At 33.3% G+C, this 20,826-nt stretch overlaps 1 protein-coding gene across 4 annotated transcripts in view; it reads right to left on the reverse strand.

Annotated features, from left to right (window-relative positions):
* The window catches only part of HERC3 (HECT and RLD domain containing E3 ubiquitin protein ligase 3), a 163,222-nt gene that overhangs the window by 113,151 nt on the left and 29,245 nt on the right, over nt 1-20,826 (reverse strand). For all 4 annotated transcript variants that reach the window (XM_051964905.1, XM_051964903.1, XM_051964904.1 and 1 more), the window contains exons 4-10: nt 13,944-14,103; nt 12,812-12,888; nt 10,357-10,578; nt 10,131-10,222; nt 5,936-6,066; nt 5,289-5,449; nt 2,326-2,402 (exon numbers count right to left, since the gene is read on the reverse strand). In XM_051964905.1, coding sequence (XP_051820865.1) covers nt 2,326-2,402; nt 5,289-5,449; nt 5,936-6,066; nt 10,131-10,222; nt 10,357-10,578; nt 12,812-12,888; nt 13,944-14,103 — 920 coding nt within the window. The remainder of the gene's footprint in view (nt 1-2,325; nt 2,403-5,288; nt 5,450-5,935; nt 6,067-10,130; nt 10,223-10,356; nt 10,579-12,811; nt 12,889-13,943; nt 14,104-20,826) is intronic.

Here is a 20,826-nt window from a genome sequence, read left to right on the forward strand (position 1 = left end):
AATCCTCACTTTACATTCAAACTCCATGACAGATGCCTTTAAATTAAACAAATACAGAACCATACCTACCTAGTTAATATAGCATAGAGGCCAAAGAATATGGTTTCTACTAAGAAAAATATGATAACAACTGTGGATCACCTTAATTAATGTGTATAATAGAAAGTGTACTATATTTAATCAGAAGATTTCAATAGAAATTTTAACTCTGCCTTTTGCTGATCTCGCATCTTCACAGGCTATCCCCTTCTTCCTGGAATTCTCAAACCTTCTCAATTCTCAAACCTTCTTCCCTCCCTTCTTCCACAGTTATATGAGGTCTTTCCCTGTTATTACTACTGCTGTGATTACTCCATAATATTATCTTGCAGTGCAAAGTCTCCTCCCACAGAATCTAAGATTTTTGAAAGCAAGAAGCATTTCTTTTTTTTTTTTTTTTAATTGCACCAGAGAGCTTGGGGTATAAGAAAAATATATCAACTCTAGGTAATTGACTGGGAAGACAATCACTTCACTTTTCTATTTCCCTTATCCACAAAATGAAGGATTTGCATAAAAGAATCTCTATAGTCCCTTCTAACTCTTAACACATGGGAAATTCTATAAGCAGGGACTGAAGGAGCAAAGAAAAAGGAGAATCAATTACTTGACCCTTTGACTATTTTTAAAAAACACCTTTCTCTGTTACAAACTAAATACATTTCCTTGCCCTCTCCATCTTTAAGGACTTTAAATTGTGACTAGATTTACTAGACTAAGGTCCATCAATATAAGGTAATATCATATCTAAATTTTCTATCATCCCCAATTCAATTCAATAAACATTTACTATACTTCCCCACACATAAGGTACTACACTAGATGCTACAATTGTAAAAATAAAAGGGACACTGACTTGGCTTGAAGGATCTTACAACCTAAGGGAAGGGTGCTAAGATATGTATCCAATAATAGTACAAGGTTAAACATTTAGAGAAGTAAAAGAGAGAATCAGAAAAATATCCAGCAAAGTGCTCTAAAACAAGTATTTGCTAAATGATAAATTGTGATGGGTCAAAGAAAAAATAAGAAGAAAAAAGGGGAAAGAACAATTATTTTCAGCACCCACCAAAAAAAAAAAAGTGGAGCATCAAAAACAAACCTCAGCATAAACCTACCTAAAACACAAGCATTATTTATAAATTAATATTTCTTTTTTTAATTATGGTTTGCACAAAGAAGAAAGATTATTCTCTAATAGAATATAAACTTCTTAATTACAAAATTAAACACAGATTTAGTGATCAAAACAGTGTACATGAATGTCTGTGTTAACATCTTTATTTAAGACTTCCAAAACATTTCTAAGATTTTCAATTTCTAAAAGGAAGCTGACCCTCTTAAAATAGATTATTTTTTTTCTTATTATTAACATCCTATTTCTCTTTATCAGTCACCTTATGTTGTCTAATGCTTGCCATTTTTGTTATTTGTACTTGATCCTATATGTTTTCTACAATAATCATTTATTTTTCTTCAACTCTGTCATTTTCAAGTCACACTTGAAATATATCATTATTAATTTCAATTAATAGTGACTAATCACTATAGAGAATAAATTATGTGTACATATACTAAACAGAATGTTTATAAGAGGAGTATAAACATCATGCTTATGTTCTACATACTTGAATTTCAGGACTAGAATGGTTCACACTAATTTACACTGTTGTCAGGGTCTTTGGTAACTGAATAAAATTTTCCTTAGAGAAAAAAAAAATGGTGATTTTTAGCCTGCAGAGATTTCATTTCTTTTTGTATTATTTCTTAATGGAATCTGATTGTAGTGTAGTTTGGTTTAAGACAGGGACAGAAGCAGAGGTTCCAAATTATCCCAGGAGGCTGAGTAGTGGCAGTTACTCAGTCTGGAGCTTCTACCCGTCTGTGACTCTCTGCCTGGCCTCTCTTTGAAATCTATGAATGTTACAAAATAATAACTATGCTAATTCATGTTAAATAAAAAACAATTAAATGTAAAAATTCAAATTACTTAACCAGAAAGAGGAAAAGAAAAAACTCAAACAATGAAAAAGTATTTTTCTGGCAATTTATGATTTAAATAATAGGGGGGAGGGGAATTCTTACTTAAAACTCAACTTAGGAACTCAATGTTACTTTTCTTATATTCATTTGTTCTAATGGGACAAGACTAACTTACCATACTACTAGACACAAAAAGTAATATCATTTACTTATTAAATGACCTGAGAGGGGAAAAAAAAAAAACAACCTATACCCATATTACTAATACCTCCCCCAAATGATAGTAGTCAATAAAAAATTTACCTCGTATTTGGAGCAAAGTACAAAAGTTTGGTCTCCTCCTGAGAAGATATGTTTAACAATGTGATATTTAAAGGAATCTGTTAAAGAAATAGCAAACATATCACCTCTTTCAATAGTTGAAGACTTCACAATTTTCCTCTTTATGTAAAGCACTATTTATCAGCAAAACCCAACTTTTATTTTTCCTCTGGAGTTCTACAGAATCAATTCAAAGCCAACTGAACATTGAGTATTTAAAAAAAAAAAAAATTGCCTTAAGTGTTTTGCTCTGAAGAAACCAAATCTTCTTAATTATAGAATTTTAGAACTTAGAAAGGTTCTTGAAAATTATATAGTTCAATTCCCTCATTTTACAGTGGGGAAAGCTTCAATCAGAAAGAGTTCATATCACAAATAAGTTTGTGGAAGAATCAAAAGCATACCAATCTTCTGACTCTGCTACATGCTCTCTCTACTTGCATTCAATATATTTTAGAGCATCTATTAAGTTTTAGATACTTATAACAAATCCTAAATCTATTCCAAACACTTCTACCTACAACTAATCTGAACTGTCTTACTAATAGTAATTCTAAAGTAATCCCTCCCAAGAGCTGTAGGCAATTCACAGGGACATCTATCTATACAAAGGGAATGATGTATACTAGCTTCAAGAAGCCAAGAGTTTGCAATATACAGGGGCATCATGGTCCATGGAGCTTTATGCCATACAATTTCCAAGTCAGATTCTAATGCCATACTTTAAGTTGCAATTAAACCTACTAAACTGATATAAGAGAATCATGATCATTTAAGTCGTTATTTTGAATATTGCCTTTAAAAAATACCAATGTGTATATCCTAAAAGTTTAATGTTTTAAAAAAGATTCTACAATGAGAGAACATTCTGGCAGGAAGGGAAGGAAAATTATTCCTTCCTTTAAGTGGCTTTACCTTTACCTCTTCCAAAATAACAGAAAATACTTGCACAGAATTACTTATTAATTTCTAAACTGGATTTTACTTAATGGAGTAAGAATTACTTAAATGGACATTTAATCTCATTATTCTGGAAGTTCCCTCCAATAATGCAGATCACAGCCTCTTCATACCTGCCCAGGCAATGTGACTATTGGCCATTTCCTCCTAGAAGTTTGCCACAAGGGTTCAAATGAACACACTGGAGGCCTTCCTTGCTTTTTTTAGATACTAAGAGAGACTGTCCAACTGTCATACTTCATTCTTGACACATGGCCAGCCCATCTTCCTACCATACATCTTCCCTGATGACATCTTTAATCCTCTTCTTTCAAGTTCCTCTTTGCTTTTATGTTGCAGGCTTTTCACACTTAGTGCAATGAACGACTGACCTCGGTGTGAAATTCATTTTTATTTATCTGGAGTTCCATGGCACAGTCATACTAGACCAATAGAATATTGGTGTTAGAAAGATGGGTCTTTGGTTTTTAGGAAAAGCTTTGCAATTTTACGAAGGCAATCCATCTTGTTCTCCTCTCCCCATTCAGTTGTGAGCCCAACTCATTACCCATTTGAGCTAATGGTTCCAGATGTACATACTATTGAAAAATTCGGTATTTTGTCCATCCAATATGTAGGTTATGATCACATTATGTTTTTAAACCAAAGCAAAAAATACAAAAGATACCAAAGAGAAAATTAGGTGTTAAGCTAAATTGTTTAATGACCTTTTCACTGTTATGATTCTCTCTGACCTTTATGCTACACAACATTCATCCCCTTCTCTTCACCCACTACCGGCTATTACTGCACCATTTTACCACTTCTCAGCAGCTTCCTGACTGTTCCCTTCCCTTCCACCCTTCACACAGCTGCACAGACTCTGACATTGACGTGTCTAAAATCTGGCCTAATTTCACATGATTTCTCTTCACATACTTTATCATCTAATCAAACTAGAGAATGAGTTCTTTTCAAATTCAACATGGCACTTTCTGCCTCCAGAGACTCATAGAGGCTAAGCCCCTAGCTCTTGAATTCACTTTCCTGGCAAAACTCTTCTTTGTTCAAGGCTCAGGTTATGAAAGTCACTTCCTCCTTGAAGACTTTTCTGATCCTTGCAAATGAAAGTTTTCTTTACCTCCTCAAAATTTCCTTAAGGATCTCTTCTCTGTTGCAATAACACTCCACTTTGGATCCAACAGCTAAAAGTGGGGAGGGACCTCAAAGATCACCTACTCCAACCATTTCACTTTATAGATTAAGAAACTAAGACCCAGAGAGATGAAGTGCTCACACAGGTATTGAATGACAGAGAAGAGATTTTAATCCAAATCCTCTGATTCAAATTCTTTTACTCCTTCCTTTCATTATCTATATACATATCATTCTTCTCCTTAGAGAAAATAAGCTCCATGAAGGTAAGGATTGCATTATTTTTCATTTTTATATCCCCAATATCTACTATAGTATTTTCTTGAAAACTGTTGTTGTTTAGTTATTTAGTTGTGTCTCATTTTCCATGATTCCATGGACTATATTGTCCATGGGGTTTCCTTGGTAAAGATTTGGAGATTTGCCATTCCCCTCTCTAGATTAAGGCAAACAGAGATTAAGTGATTTGCCCAGTCACACAGCTATTAAGTGTCTGGGGCTGCATTTGATACTGGGACTCTAACCACTGAACCATTTAGTTGCCTCTTATCTTAAAAATAGTAAGCAATTAATGTTTGTTAGAATCGGTCAAATTTGAGAATCAGATTCATAGTTCACATTTTCTTGTATTCTTCACAATGTCAAGCACAGTATTTGCATGTTGTAACTACTCAATAAACATTTATTATAAATGTAAAATTTACATTAAAATGTTTGCATATACCAGAACACACGTAGTTTTCTCATATATTATTTCCTTCAGGTTCTTTCAAAACAAACAACACATATGTGTGTAGTTAAAACTAATTTCACACATTTTAAAATTATTTAATTTCAACAGAAACACTTACCAGCTCTAGATGAAAGTTGGCCATTGTGAGCAGCCCAGTGACCCTTTACAGGAGATGGGCACTTTACATTACATGTATGTCCAGTTCCTAACTGGCCTCTTGCTCCACAGCCAAATGCATAGATGAGCCCCGAGGAAGGCACAAAGGCTAGAGTGTGCTGTCTAAGAGAAAAAAAAAAAAGAAGGCATTCTTTAAAAATTAACTTGTGAGTACGTATAGTGATATCATAATTATAAAATAATATACATATTTTGACTTAATATTTTGCTGCTGCCTCACCTTTTAACAATGGATTGTGAGAAGTTAAGAGTACTGAAAGGAAAACAGGTAGCAAACTCAATCCCAGGCAAAATTTCCAACTAAAGTTCAGATTTTCTCACCTGCTGGATCCTAAAGTACAGTGTCTTTATTTAATTCTCTCACTGCCCAAATCCCCATCTGCTATTTTTTTGGCAAACTTATACTCACTTGAAAAACCTAGCCCTAAATTGGTCTTAATGCCCTACATAAATTGGGCCTCCAGTTATTATTTCAGTGATAATGATTTAGTTAATGACTTGGATTATGGATAATCTCTCTCTCCTAGTCACTACAAAGACAGGATGCTCTTCCAATGTTCAATTTAAAACAAACATACAATCACTCACCTGCCACAAGCAATCTGAGTTACTTCACTGCCCATTAATTCTAGAACCCTTCTTGGATTAACCTCATCATTCATGGAGTCATGTCCAAGCTGTCCAAAGGAACCAGCACCAAAAGTGAACACTCCCCCACTCTAATAGAAAAAAAAAAAATCACATTATTCACACAAATGTACTTCTCAATTTGAATAGTCTCTTCTCCAACATTTTGCTGAATTCAATTTTTATAAAACAGCAGCCTAGGTAGAAATTCTATCTCTATTTGAATTTTACCCAGAACAACTTATTCAATATATTAACTACATGGGAAACTGATTCAAGAATAAATCTTTGCTTTAAAAGTGTCTTAGCAGAACAAAAGCAGCAATGAATAAGAATATGTGCACCATTTGAAAATCCTGTAAAAGAACAATTCAAAGAAATACAAGAGAGGAAAGAAAAAGAAGCAGATGAAATGACAGAATTCTTTACAATAATCTACCTGACATAAAAAGTGGCAAGAAACTCCCATATACTCAATTTATTACATAGGCTCTTTTCCAAACTCAAGTATGTTATATGAAAGTACACATTAAAAACCAAATTCTGAAGTAGAGTAGAAGAAAATTGGATTTAAACCTCATCAGATTCTAATGAGAAGATAAAGATAGATACTGCCCCTTTTGTATGTGAAGAGTTTGATTGCTGAAAGTCTTAGAAAAAAACATTTCTTTGAAAAATTGATAAAATCAACTTATGAAGAAAAACAGCTTCTCAGATAAAATATTGGAGAGACAGAAACTAAGGACCAAATAGAGAAGAGTGTACTGAGGGGAGTGGAAAGATAGAGCACCATCAGCTCATTTGCATATAGCTTTTTAAAAAGTTTTCAACATTATCATTGAAAAATGTGTATATATACTTGTGTGTAAGTGTTTGTATACACACACATATATATGTATATATCACATATATTCCAAATAAAAGTGTATAAACTGAAAACAATGAAATATTATATAATTATATATACTTATGATAAACATATTTTTATAATATAAAATATAAATATATACTGAAAGACAATGGGAAGATTATGTACTATAATTCTATGTAATTAATATATATTTGTAATATTACTTATACAAATATACATACTGAAGACAATGATAAGGTTACATAATATAATTATGTATAATTAGTACACACACACACACACACACACACACACACAAAGAAAGAGAAGGAGAGAGAGAAGACAGTGGGAAGATTATATAAGTATTCAAAGGTGATACCTGAAAAAAGGTTAAACTGTCGACTCTCACATCATTAAGTTGGAATGGGTCACTGTTTATGAGGAAGCACTGATTTAAGGCATTAGAAACTAAAAGCAGGAGGAAAAAACTATAAGAAAAGACAAGACAGAAGAAGCAGGAGAATAAACTGAATACCAAGAACAGATAAAAAAAGTCAGAACAGAAATCAAAGAGGCAATATGAAAAAGTATTTCAAGCTAAGGTAGTTTACTCTCTTCAATGCTTCAGTGAGAACTTACTGACTGAAAGGGAGAGACCTCTGTGATGATTGGCTAGAGAAAAGGTCTAGACTTTTAGACTCTAGAGAAGAGTTTTCCAAGAGAGCTCTTTAAATGCTACAGAAAGAGAACTGAATCTTGCCAATGTGCATATAGTTGACTACGTTTTTTAATCCCATTTATGATCTGAAAGGGGGGAAAACTGGTTGCTGTCTATAGTCCTCAATTGCTTGAAATAGAGTAATACAAGGTGAAAAATGGACTTTGCATCCACTTTGCTGTAAATAGTTATTTTTGGAAATGAGGCTTTGCTTTGTGAAAAAGTAATTGAAAGGGAAAAAAATTTTTATAGGGTCCAAGATTTGACTGAGCTACACAAGCCAGAAGATCAAATTGAGAAACTTTGCTATTCTCTAGCTTGAGAGAATTGCTTGTCACTGAAAAAGCACAAATTGTTATTAGCATAACATTTTCTCAGGATGCTGTTAAGAATGACAATGACTTAAAAGAACTTGTCACTGCTTCACTAGTTCAAGAATATCTTTTCCTATCCAGAGAGCTAGCCAAGAGATAACTACATGTAGTGCAGATTCTTCCTAAAGAGACTAAGGAAAATCAAGGCTTGCAATCCAGTGTTTTTTAAATTGTTACACATACATAGTTTTCCCACTCAATGTAGCTCCTTGATAGGCTTCTATATGCACATGCCCATTTTTCTCCATAGATACTATGTGTATTAGTAGTTGAATGTGACTCAAGTTTATGGATAGACTGATAGTTTTCATTATTCTCATTTTTACCTTCCATTAAATAAAAGTCATTATGATTGTTGCTGGTTTTTCTTCCTATAAAGTACGAGTCAAAATTATTTTGTCCTTTAGTGCCCTGCTTCTTAAAACTGTGATTCATGACCCTATGTGGGATCTGGTAACTGAATGTGGGAGTCGTGAAATTATGATCTTTTGTCAATAAATATTTGATTAGTATACCTATTTCATATATCTACATACCTGATGTGACACAAAAATTTCTTGGACAAAAAAGAGTTGCAAGTAGAAAAAAATCTAGTGAGTATAAACTTAATTATTATTATTTAGTAAATGTTCTATGTTTAAGAATTAATCAGTCATGCTAAATGAAGTGAGTAGAACCAAGAGAACATTATACACAGCAACAACAAGATTATGTGATGATCCACTGTGATGGACTTGGCTTTTTTCAGCAGTGAGGTGATTCAGGTCAATTCCAATAAATTTTTGTTGGAGAGAACCCTTTCTACTCAGAGAGAGAAGTATGGGGACTAAATATGGATCACAACATAGTATTTTCACCTTTGTTGTTGCCTGCTTGTTTGTTTTTTCTCTCATTTTTTTCCCTTTTGCTCTGATTTTTCGTGTACAACATGATAAATGTGGAAATATGTTTAGAAGAATTGTTCATGTTTAACCTATATTGGATTACGTGCTCTCTAAGGAAGGGAGAAAAGGTGGATGATGGGAGAAAAATATGGAACAAGATTTTGCAAGAATGAATGTTTGAAAACTATCTCTGCATGTATTTTGAAAAATAATTATTAAAAAAATGTAATCAGTCACAGTGATTGATCATTGTATAAATAGGATATACACTAGTGAGGGCTCAGGAATTTCAAGGGTGACTACTAGGAGTATATTGCCTCTACCTTCAATGCACACTAAAATTGCTTTTCCCCTTTTCCATTTCTCTCTAACCCCAAGTATTCTAAGAGAGAAAAATGTTGGAGCCATGTGGTTGATGCCAGAACAAACCTACCTCTCTCCATTGTAGTGAGAGCAGATTTGGGGTGAGTGAACCAGCTCAAAGAGAGAGAAAGGGGTTAGAAAAGATACCACACAAATGGACAGGCTTACATTCCCTGTGTGGGATAAGTCAGATATAATTGTCCCATAAGAAAAGAGGTTCTGAAAGCTCATTCTAATAGTTAACAAGTATTATTAAGTGCCTACTATGTGCTAAGAACTAAAGATACAAAGACAGACAAAAAGTTACTGCTCTCAAGAAACTGAATCTATAAATATTAATGATCTATAGTAAAACACACATAATCTTCTTTGCAGATAATTGTCTCCATTCTCTTCCCAGAGTAAATTTAGTAGCAAAACAATAAGCAATTTTTAAATAAAAATTTTTTATTAGCCTATTTCTCTCATTTGGGAAATGTCTGGTAAAGACAAAGCAAATGCCAAAGCAAATTAGCACCTTCTCTGCCATTTATATTTTCAAATGGCTGTTATGAGTTCTAGGAAGTTAAATGACTTGCCTAGGCACACATAAATGGGAGGCAAAATTGAATCCAAGTCTTTCTGGTTCCAAAGATAACAGTCTAAACAATACTCTATACTAGCCCCTATGAATAACAATTTTGTTAAACTTTTTAAAATAAAAACATTGTGTTTGTATAAAAATCACAAAGAGAGGTATATATTTGCATAAATTAGAACATATACACTAAATTGGAATTTCTAGTGTTACACAAGGAATTTATGAGATTCCAAGAATCAGAGAGAAAAGTTTAAGAAATAAAATGATTCTTTTGTATTCTGCTGGAAGAGAAGGGGAAGATGAAATGATATCGAGAGAGGATCAAATGTGAAGACTAAAATCACTCTGTAAAAAAACACAACCAATGATATTCTAGATTCTCTTTACCTTTGTGAGCACTGCTGTATGTTCTTCTCCACAACTAATATAAACAACTTTTTGAGTTCGTAAAAGTTTCACATGACAAGGAGATTGACGATCTGAGACAGGAATGCAAAAATAAAAGTTAATTAATAATTATACATATTCAATTCTGAATACAAATACAAATACCCCATTTTATACCAAAATTTTCTTTTTTTTTTCAAAAGGCAAAGGTCAAAAGTTTCCAAACCTGTTTCATCACTGAGTCCCAGCTGACCAGCATTGTTCCTTCCCCATCCAAATACAGCTCCAGAGAGAGACAAGGCAAAGCTGTGTGCCCCTCCCGCAGCAACCTGAGCCAGGGGGATCCCCTCTAGGGATTTCACTCTCTGGGGACTAGCTTGGGAAGGGAATTCTTTCCCCAGGCCCAACTGCCCATGGCGGTTCTGTCCCCAAGTGAAAAACTGCCCATCTGAAAGAAGAAAGTGCAAATTAACATCACTACAGCAAAATTTTAATTCCATTTGCAGAAAGAGCCAAGTGGGAACCCTGGACCTATATCCCCCAGCTGAAAAGCAGAGGACAGAGTAGTAACTTTTTATAAATAGTAACTTTATAAAAGAACAAAAATTTTGAGAAATAAAATTTCATTGTTGGGCTGGGCCTGACTCATTCCAGTAGTTAAATTTCAGTGCTAAAACAAAATGAGACACTTGTAGGTCATTCAATAATTAACAAAAGAAAATGTATCTAAGCATAGTAGAAACATATTCAAAAAAGACAGGCAATGAGGATATCTTAAGTTGGTAGAAGGTCCCTCACCGAGCTGACTTTCATGATCTACCAGCCAAGTATCAGGAAGAGTACTTGAAACTCTTTGTAATTGTTTTATATTCAGGTAATGAAGATGTCAATAGCCTAAGCCTTTATTCTCCTGAGACAACTTGCTCTTAAGAAAAACTAATTTAATGGAATGGGAGAAAATTGGGTCAGAATATTGCTTCTATCACAACTGGTAAAGACCAAAAGTGATTAAGAAAGATCTGAACAAGATTTTACTGCCATGCAAAGACTATTAAAACTTATAGAGAGACGAAGGCACATTGCATATAGACAATTTTTATATACTACTTAATAATGTAGACTGCTAGCATCCTATGATATCTCTAGCAGAATGATTGATAAGTATGAGTTTTGTTGCAAGCAGGGTCCACTTTAGAATAAAGTTTTATTTATTGGTTTATGTGGTACTGTATAACAACTAAGGTAAAAGTGGCAATAACAGAAATAACAGTGAAGAAATACAATCCTGGCTAAAAAAAAATTTAGGATATATATATTGAATGTGCTTCTATATGTACATTCTTTTGTAATTTACCCACCAAGGAAAGGCATGGTAAGTTAACTAAACAGAACATCAAGAAAATCCGTAACACTCAATAAAAAGACCAGATGGTGACAAAGACTCCATTAAAATAAGCTGGAACACACAAACACATTTAATGCTTCAATATTAAAGAGATCTGTGATTTATCCATTTGCCCAACAAATTTGGCAAATTCCCCTGGATTTCTCGAAACCATAATGGGTACTAATGATTAAATGCAAACTATCAATTGCCCCTCATTTTTCATCCAAGACCAATTCATTAAAATCCACAACCACTTCCTCACTTTTAAATAATTCCTTACTGGTGAATTACATGGAATAATATTATTGTTTAAAAGTTGAAGCTTTGTGTTGCTGAGAGAAACTTCAAGTCCTTAAAAGATTTCATGATTTACAAAAGGCAATTGAGCCAAATCTCCTGATACTGTTCATGAATACTTCTGAAACTATTTTTCAAGCTCACATTAATACCAGATAAATGTATTGATAGATCAATTTTATAGATTTTCCTTCCAATTGCCTATTATAATCTGAATTATTTTTATCCCTTTTTTTCTTCTAGTACCAATACTTATATCAAAATCTTTTGAATAATCTAATTTGGGAAGCTCTGCAGTACTCTAATCCTGGATGCAATCAATAAGCACAATGTCATTGGAAAACAAACATTTATCTGACCTCATCTCCAAAAAGTTACCCCTTTTCACTTAAATTTTGTGGAATATTTGCCATGACAGTGGCAAATTCCTTTGTTAAGCATACATCTCCTGGCTTTTTACATCACTCAACATAAATCATCTGAGAATTAGCCAAAGTTATATCTGTTGCTATACCTTTTAAGGAATTGTGAATAATTTTCACATATGTCTGGCAGATACTTCACTAAAGAAATTTTCTATTGGTATTTTGCACATCAACTACTCTTTGAAAAATTAACTTATTTGCTAACTTGAGTTAAAACTTTCATGTGCAATCATCTTTTTAATTTTATTCCATAAGTTAAATTTTTTTTTAATTCACAACACAAGTTTAACCTTTTTTGCACCTCTTAATGAACTGTATGATTGCAAAGGTATGGTCTGTTATAAGTATCATTTGATTTGCCTGTTTTCCACTTATCCCTATAAGTATATAAACCCTCACAAAATTTTGTTGATACATATATAAGTACATAGTCATAGTCATTGACATGTTCTCAGTCACTTTCTTCTGGGGGGAGGGGAAGAGACTAATAAGAGCTGAGATTCTTCCCATACAGACATACAGAGAAAACCCAAAAACAACGTCAAACTACTATACATTTAATTTTACACTACCAGCTGCGAGAGCCATGCAGTGCCAGTTGCCACAGGAAACCTGCAATATCATCTGTTGATTGAGTTTCTTTATTAACCTAAAACAGCAACAAAAAAAAATTTATTTTTAAAAATTGAATTATAATTTTGTCATATGTCCTCATATCAAGTTGCCAGCTAAACAAAAACATTGTAACAATGTAACTTTTTAAATTTTAAATAAAATTTTAAAAAAACAAAACAAAAAGATAGCACCAAAACACACCATTTTTCTTTTAACCTATGCAATCTAATTTGTCACAACTATATTATTTCTTTAATCAAGCTGTTATTTTTCAGAGAAAGACTCTACTGATTCTGAATTAAAATCAACTGTATCTCAATTCCATTATTTCATTTATTATGTAAACTTAGGGAAAAATGGTAAATTACTGGTCAGAGGTACAGAAAAATAAGAGTTATTCTCTGAATAATTTAAAAATAATATACCATACAATCCTATCAATTTAATGAAATTTATAGCTAGAATGGTAAAAATGATATTAATCATATCCCTAGATAGGTTTTCTAAGAAATATTCCTTGTTATCTAGTTAAAATTTGTCTAACACAAAAAATGACATCTTTATAAAACCGATATAACATAAAAGTATAGAATGTTCACCCTCAATACAAGAAACCAATGAAGTTGAAAAAGGTAAGAAGCTTACTACATTCCTCCCATTAAATAAGTCAGGACTTGGAAGAATACCGTTCCCGGGAAGAAAAATATTTGGAGTGTCAGATTTTCGGGACAAGGAAGAAGTATTTGCATAATAATATCAAAAAGCTGTTTTCTCATATAAAAAAAAAATAATCACTTTTACTATTGGCCCCTATTATGAATAATTCCTTATCTGTTCTGGGCAAAAGGTCTTATAAAGTTACTAATCTGTTTATGTATCCCTATTAATTTATAAGACCTTTCTAGCAGAAAAGAGGTGATGGAAGAAGAAAAGGGAAGAAAGTTGTTTTATTGGAATGTTTCAGTGAGATGGTATCTGAACATAGGAAAAGAGCAATGGAAAACAAATGTTAAAAATGTTCCATCAATAATGTGGCTATTTAAAAGTACTTTTGGAAATCCAGAATTTTTTAGGGGAGAACAATTTTACCTGGGTATTGCAACAGAATCTTCAGTAGTTGTATGTCCAAGTTGTCCATCACTACCTGCACCCCAAGAGAAGAGCTGTCCCTGGTCACTAAGGGCCAAGCTATGAGACTCGCCACAGGCAACGTGGACTATGTGCTGATCTGCTAAAGCCCCAATTTGCTCTGAGGAAAAAAAATACAAAAAGGAAATTTATGTCTTTCTACTATTAAAATAATGACCTCTGCAGATAATATTGTTTTTGTTATTTTTTAATACAACACTATATATTATATATTAAGAACTTTCAATTGAGCTCCAAAAATTTCTCAAGTATGGTTTGCCAAAAAACAAAAGAAAACAAAAAAAAACTGCAATTATTTTAAAGCATTACATATTAAAAAACACAGCCTTCTTTTTTCTGTATGTATCTAATTTTAAAAAAGCCAAAGTGCTTTGAACTGATTTCTCTAAACTGCTCTCTACACAGAATTAAAATTATAGGAAAAGCAGATATTAACAATTAAAAACATTAGGCCCTAGAGAATCAGCAATTTTAATCTCATTTTATCCTAGTAGCCTGAAGGAGATTTTAAACTGGGATTGGGGAAAGTAGCAAATGAAAGAGATGGTGTCTGGTACATAGTAGACATTTAATCATTGATATCACAATTATACCATTAGAAAGAACTAATTAAATTATATGTTTAAAAAAAAAACAGAGGGGACAGCTAGTTGATGTAGTGGATATAGTACCAGCCCTAAAGTCAGGAGGACCTGAGTTCAAATCTGACCTGAGACACTTAATACTTCCTGGCTGTGTGACCCTGGGAAAGTCACTTAACCCCAATTGCCTCAGGAAAAGAAAATAAAAGAACAAAAGGTTGTAGAAGTTAGATTAGCCTGGGTTCAAGCCCTGCCTCCAGGTAACTCTGGGCAAGTCATAAGCTCCCAGTACTATAAGCAATTCTATGAGACTATAAATTACAAAACAATTGACAGAATTCTAGACTGGCACTGGTAGAGGGAACCATACAGATGAACAAATAATAGGTGGATGAAAAAGCAAGAATAATAATTTTTATACTATTTATGTTGTTCAGCTGCTTCAGTAGTGTTCAATTCTTTGTGACTCTATTTGGGGCTTTTTTTGAGCAAAGATAGTGGAGTGGCTTTAACATTTCTTTTTCCAGTTCATTTGGCAAATGTGGAAACTGAGGCAGAGTTAAGTGACTTGCCCAGGGTCACACAGTTAGTAAGTATCTTGAGGTTGGATTTGAGTTCAGGTCTTTCTGACTTCAGGTCCAATTCTCTATCCACTGTATCACCTAATTGCTGTAATATTTATATGGCACTTTAAAGTTTACAAAAGGTCACAGTAGTTCCATAAAGTAGATAGTACAAATATTATTGTCCCCATTTTACAGATGAGAAAACTAAAGATTATAGAAATAAAGTGACAGTCTGCTGTTCGGACCAGGGATGATAAACACTGAAAAAGAGACACTAAGTATGTATCTCCAACGTTAAAGGAATCAGACTCAAAACAGCAGAGTAAGCAGCAGCATAACAGTTGAGCTCACATACAACTAGTCTAGCAAAAATGAAAAAAAGCTCCCTAGATTGAAGAATGATAAAGAAATCCCATGGGGAAAAAAAGACAAAAAGTCTATCTGTGCAGAATAAATCTGTACAAAGTAGCAGCCAGACCCTGTGGACATGAAGGAAGATATCTGGCCAGAAAAAGTTGCCCCCAAAGTGCAATGAACAGAAGCTTACTTGTAGGTAGGCCAGAGACTAAAACAGGGAAACTTGAGACTTCAGCTGTAGACCTCCTGGACCAGGGAAGGGATCAAACTAGAAAAGGATGGGCTTAGAGTGGAGGTCTCCAAATATAAAGACCAAGTCAGGGAAACCAAAAGTTTGGTATCTACAGGTTCCAGCCCAGATCAATGATAACCCAGGAACTTTTGCTTTCTGCAGCCGTTGCTTTGACCCCTGACTATATTAGGAGGCTGCAAAACTCAGACCTAGAGTGCATCAGAGTCAGTAACTAGTAGGCCTGAGCTAATTTTGAAGTTTTTGAAGAATACAGTAATCAATATGTTCCGGAAGCAGTGGCAGGAAATCCCAACCCCACCCTCCCAGCCTTACAAGAAGTACAAATACCAAAGAACCACTGTCAAGATGATACAAGATTTGGCAGCAACCTTAATAAAGACTATAGAAGAACTTTTTTTGTTGTTATTCATTCATTTTCAGTCATCCCTAATTCTTCAAGACCCCATTTGGTATTTTCTTGGCAAAGATACTGGAATAATCTGCTATTTGCTTCTCCAGTTCATTTTACAGATGAGGAACCTGAAGTAAATAGAGTTAAGTGACTTATCTGGGGTCATAAAGCTAGTAAATGTCTAAGACAATCTGAATTCAGAAAGATGAGTCTTCCTGACTCCAAACCTGGCACTCTATTCCATGTGCCTCCTAGCTGCACAGAAGACCTTAGAACAGAATATTCCAAAAGGCACAACAATATTAAAACAAAGAATAAGCTATCATAAAACCTTAACCTCTATCAAATAAATAATTCCAAGTATTCCTAAAGAAAAACAAGAGCTATTGCAAACACAAGATTCAATTAGAATGTACTATTTGATGATGAACTGTTTACATTCTAACAGAAAAAACAAGAAACATGTCACTAAGAACATCTTCAAAGGTAATGGAGGGAAAGGAATAAGATACAAGATACATAAACTTGTTATGGGCTGTTAAAGGAAAGAAAAGGGAAGAGGAATACAATATAAAAGCAGTATTATAGTTTCTCATATAACTGAGTGTATAAGACAAAGGTACAAAAAAGTTTGGAGAAATGACTTATGGGAAATGATTACAAAATGAATGCAAAAGAGTTGAACATAAATACACAGAGTTTGCTGTAGGAATACATTAAACTCAACAAAGAAATGGTCAGAGGCAGGAAGATAGGGAATTAAGAGGGAAAGCAGAGTTAGGGAGGGATTAATCATGAGCAAAACTAACTACAATTTCAGAGGATAAAATATGAATGGAAGAAAAAAGGGGGGAAAGAGGAAACAGATGATGTTCTGTGATCTACAAAAGGAGGAAAAAGAGAAGAGCAACTGAAAGGAATCAGAACATGCTAAACATGGATCACAAATATTTGGCATGTTTATTCTTTTTATCACTTTCTTCATTGTAATATAAATACTGGAAGGAAATGAGAAGAGGATAGGATACAGTCATGATCACTAACATGACTAGAAAGAACTGACCTATAAAAAGGAAAAGGATAGAAGAATGAATTGGAAAGTAGACTCTAGCAAAAAGATGCTATAAAAAGTACACTTGAAACAGGTTCACAAAAAATCAAAATAAGTAGATATGGCAAAAGCTATTTTGCTTCAACCAAACTCCAAAAAAGCAGAAATAGCAACTATTATCTCAGAAGACACAAAAACAAAAATGGAGATACAGAAAATGACAAAAACATCCACTAATCTCAGGGAGCTCGCAGTCATATGGGGGAGACAACATGCAAATAATATATATTCAGGATAAATTAAGAGTATTATCATAAGAAAGGTACAAAGCCTAAGGAAGATCATGGAAGACTTCTTGAACATGGGAATTTTCTTGAAGAAAGCCTGGGAAGCCAGGAGATGGGGATGAGGAAGAAGAATGTTCCAGAGATAAGGGACAGCCAGTGAAAATGTCCAGAGATATGTAATCAGTGGGGCTGTACACAAGTGAATCCAAAATATGTGAGGAAATAAAGATACAAAGTTTTAAAAGACTGAAAAGGTAAAAAGGGTTTGGGTTAGAAAAGACTTTAAAAAGCAAAACAGAGGAATTTATATTTGATTTGACATAAACGTTTACCAAATAGGGTAGAAATGTGATACAGTTGATCTTGGTTTAGGAATATCAATTTGGTAGCTAAAAGGGGGAAGATTGGAATAGGGAGAGATTTGTGGCAGAAAGACCAACTAGGTTGTTGGAAAAGTCTAAGCTTCTGAACCATTGTTGTAGCATTGTCAGAGGAGAGAAGGTGAAATTTTTGATAGAAATTATGTTGAAAATGACAGGACGTTAGAGAGACTTTCACGAACTCATGCTGAGTGAAACCAAAAGATATTTGTACAAAGCAACAACAAGATTATGTGATGATCAACTGTGATGGATGTGGCTCTTTCAACAATGAAGTTATTCAGGCCAATTCCAATGGACTTGTGATGAAGAGAGCCATCTGTTCTCTCCTGTGGAGACTAAATGTGGATCATAATATAGTATTTTCACCTTTATTGTTGTTTGCTTGGTTTTTTCCCTTTTTGATCTGATTTTTCTCGTGCAGCATGATAAATGCGGAAATATGTATAGAAAAATTGTACAAGTTTAACATATATTGAACTACTTGCTGTCTAGAGGAGGGATGGGAGAAAATTTTGGAACAAAGTTTTGCAAGGGCGAAAATTGAAAACTATCTTTGCATGTATTTTGAAAATAAAAAGCTATTATTAAAAAAAAATGAAAAAAGAAGAAGAAAATGATAGGAGTTAACATGACTAGAAACATGAGAGAAATAGTGAGGAACTGAGGGTGGCACTTAAGTTGTCAACCTGCGTGATAGGAAGGATGGTTGTACTCTCACAGAAGTACAGAGGCTTTGAGGGATAATGGGTTCAGTTTTACATATGCTGAGTTTATTGGACATACAGTTTATATAGACATACAGTTAAAGATGTGAAAGGCTGATGGAGATGCAAGAGTAGAGTTCAGCAGAGAGGCTAAAACAGGATAGGTATGCTATCCTATTATCGTCAGAATAGAAATGGTAATTAAATTCAAGGGAGTTAATGAAATCACCAAGTAAAATAGTATAGAGGTAGATAAGGGACTAAGAAAGAGATCTGTGACCAATCTGGATGAAGACACAAACAAAGGAGACTGAGAAGAGGTAGAATCAGAAGAGAATGGTGTCACAAAAATCCAGGCAAAAGAGAATATCAAGGAAAAGAAGGTGATCAACAGTGTCAAAAGCTTTCAGAAAAGGTCAAGTAGGATGAGGATTGAGAATATCCCATTAGGTTTTGCAATTAAGTGATTTTTAATAACTTTAAAGAAAGTAGTTTGGTGTATTGGTGAAGTCAAAAGACAACTGCAAAGAATTAAAAAGAGACTGAGAGAAAAAAGAGTGCTGAATCAATTTGCCAGAGAAAATTGACATAATTATCTATAATAGCTGTTGAGCTCAACATGCCACTTTCAGACCTAGATAAATCTAACAAAAAAGATAAATAAAAAAATGTTGAATATGGCATGTAAATGCCAACTTTACAAAAATTCACAGAAGCATAAAAATTTCAAAAAAAAAATTCCACAAGAAAACCTGAACATATCCTTTATCAACTATAACATAATATGAATTATATTGAAAAAATGCCATTTGAAACAAGGGTTAAAAATTAATCGTAGACTAAACAAGTTAATATCTGAGAATTGTTAGGTCAATGAAAAAGTCACAGGAACAGTAGATAATTTCATCAAAGAAAATAACAACAATGGGACAACATATCAAAATGTCTGGGATGAAGCAAAAGTCATGTTTAAGGTAAAATTTATATTATTAACAGTTTCATCCACAAAAGATGGAAAACAAATTAATGAACTGGGCATGCAACTTAAAAAAAAAATACTAGAAAAGCAGTACATCAAAACAACAAATTAAAAAAAAATCTAAACATCAAAACAGAAAGTCTGAAAAAAATCAAGAGATGAATAAAATTGAAAACAAAAAACTATGGTGTTCTAAATAAGCCAGGAAAACGTACGAGGTTAAAGGAGGTACTTAAATTTACATTTACAGTGTCTATCATAATCTAATTTTTAAAAGGAGAAAAGAAAACAAAACTGCCAAGGTTAAATATAAAAAAAATTACTACAATATAAAGAATTTACTACAAATGAAGGAAAAATCAGAGAAATTATTGAAAACTATTTTATGCAATTATAAGCTAAGAAAATTCACAACATAAAGGGAGAAAAGGATAGTACCCATATTAAGAGAACAAGAAAGAGAATTTGTAAAAACTGGTATCAGCAAAGAAACTGGAAAATCCATAAATGAATTCCTAAAGAAAAGATATCCTTTTAAAAATGAATTCTCATTGCTGTTATATATACATTACTTTCTTCTTTCTACTCACTTTACTTTTTACCAGTTTATATATATTCTTCCCATGTTTTTTTAAACTATCCCCTTCATCATTTTCTTACAACACAACACTATCCTATTATACTTATATAACTTGTTCAGATATTCTTCATCTGACAAGCATCATCTTACTTTCCAATTCTTTGCTACTGTAGGCTATAATTTTTTTTAACATAAAATCCTTTTCCTTCTTCTTTGATCTTTTTGGAGTAGAGAACTAGTAGTAATATTGATAAGTCAAAGAATATACAGTTTTATAGTTTTTTCAGCACAGCTCCAACTCTAGAATGGAATGCTTAAACCAACAGTGCATGAATATATCTATTTTCCCAGATTGCTTCTAAGATTTGTCATTTTCCTCTTCTGCCATTTTAGCTAAAAATACATCTGACAAGTTTTCTGTCACTCTTTATATCTAAATTATGCACTTATTTTGAGTTTATCTTCATATATGATATGAGATATTGGCCTATGTCTACTTTCTGACAGACTACTTTCCAGTTTTCCCTGCATTTTTTGTCAAATAGTGAGTTCTCAATAGTTGGGATCCTTTTCTACAGTCTTGTTAAGAAGAGCAAATGAGATAATTACCACACAATATTTTGTAAACCTTAAAGCTAAAATGCTATATAAATGTCAAACATTATAAACTATCCTTGACCTCAAGGAAAAT

This window comes from Antechinus flavipes, chromosome 6, assembly GCF_016432865.1.
Source record: "Antechinus flavipes isolate AdamAnt ecotype Samford, QLD, Australia chromosome 6, AdamAnt_v2, whole genome shotgun sequence".
Lineage (NCBI taxonomy): Eukaryota > Metazoa > Chordata > Mammalia > Dasyuromorphia > Dasyuridae > Antechinus > Antechinus flavipes.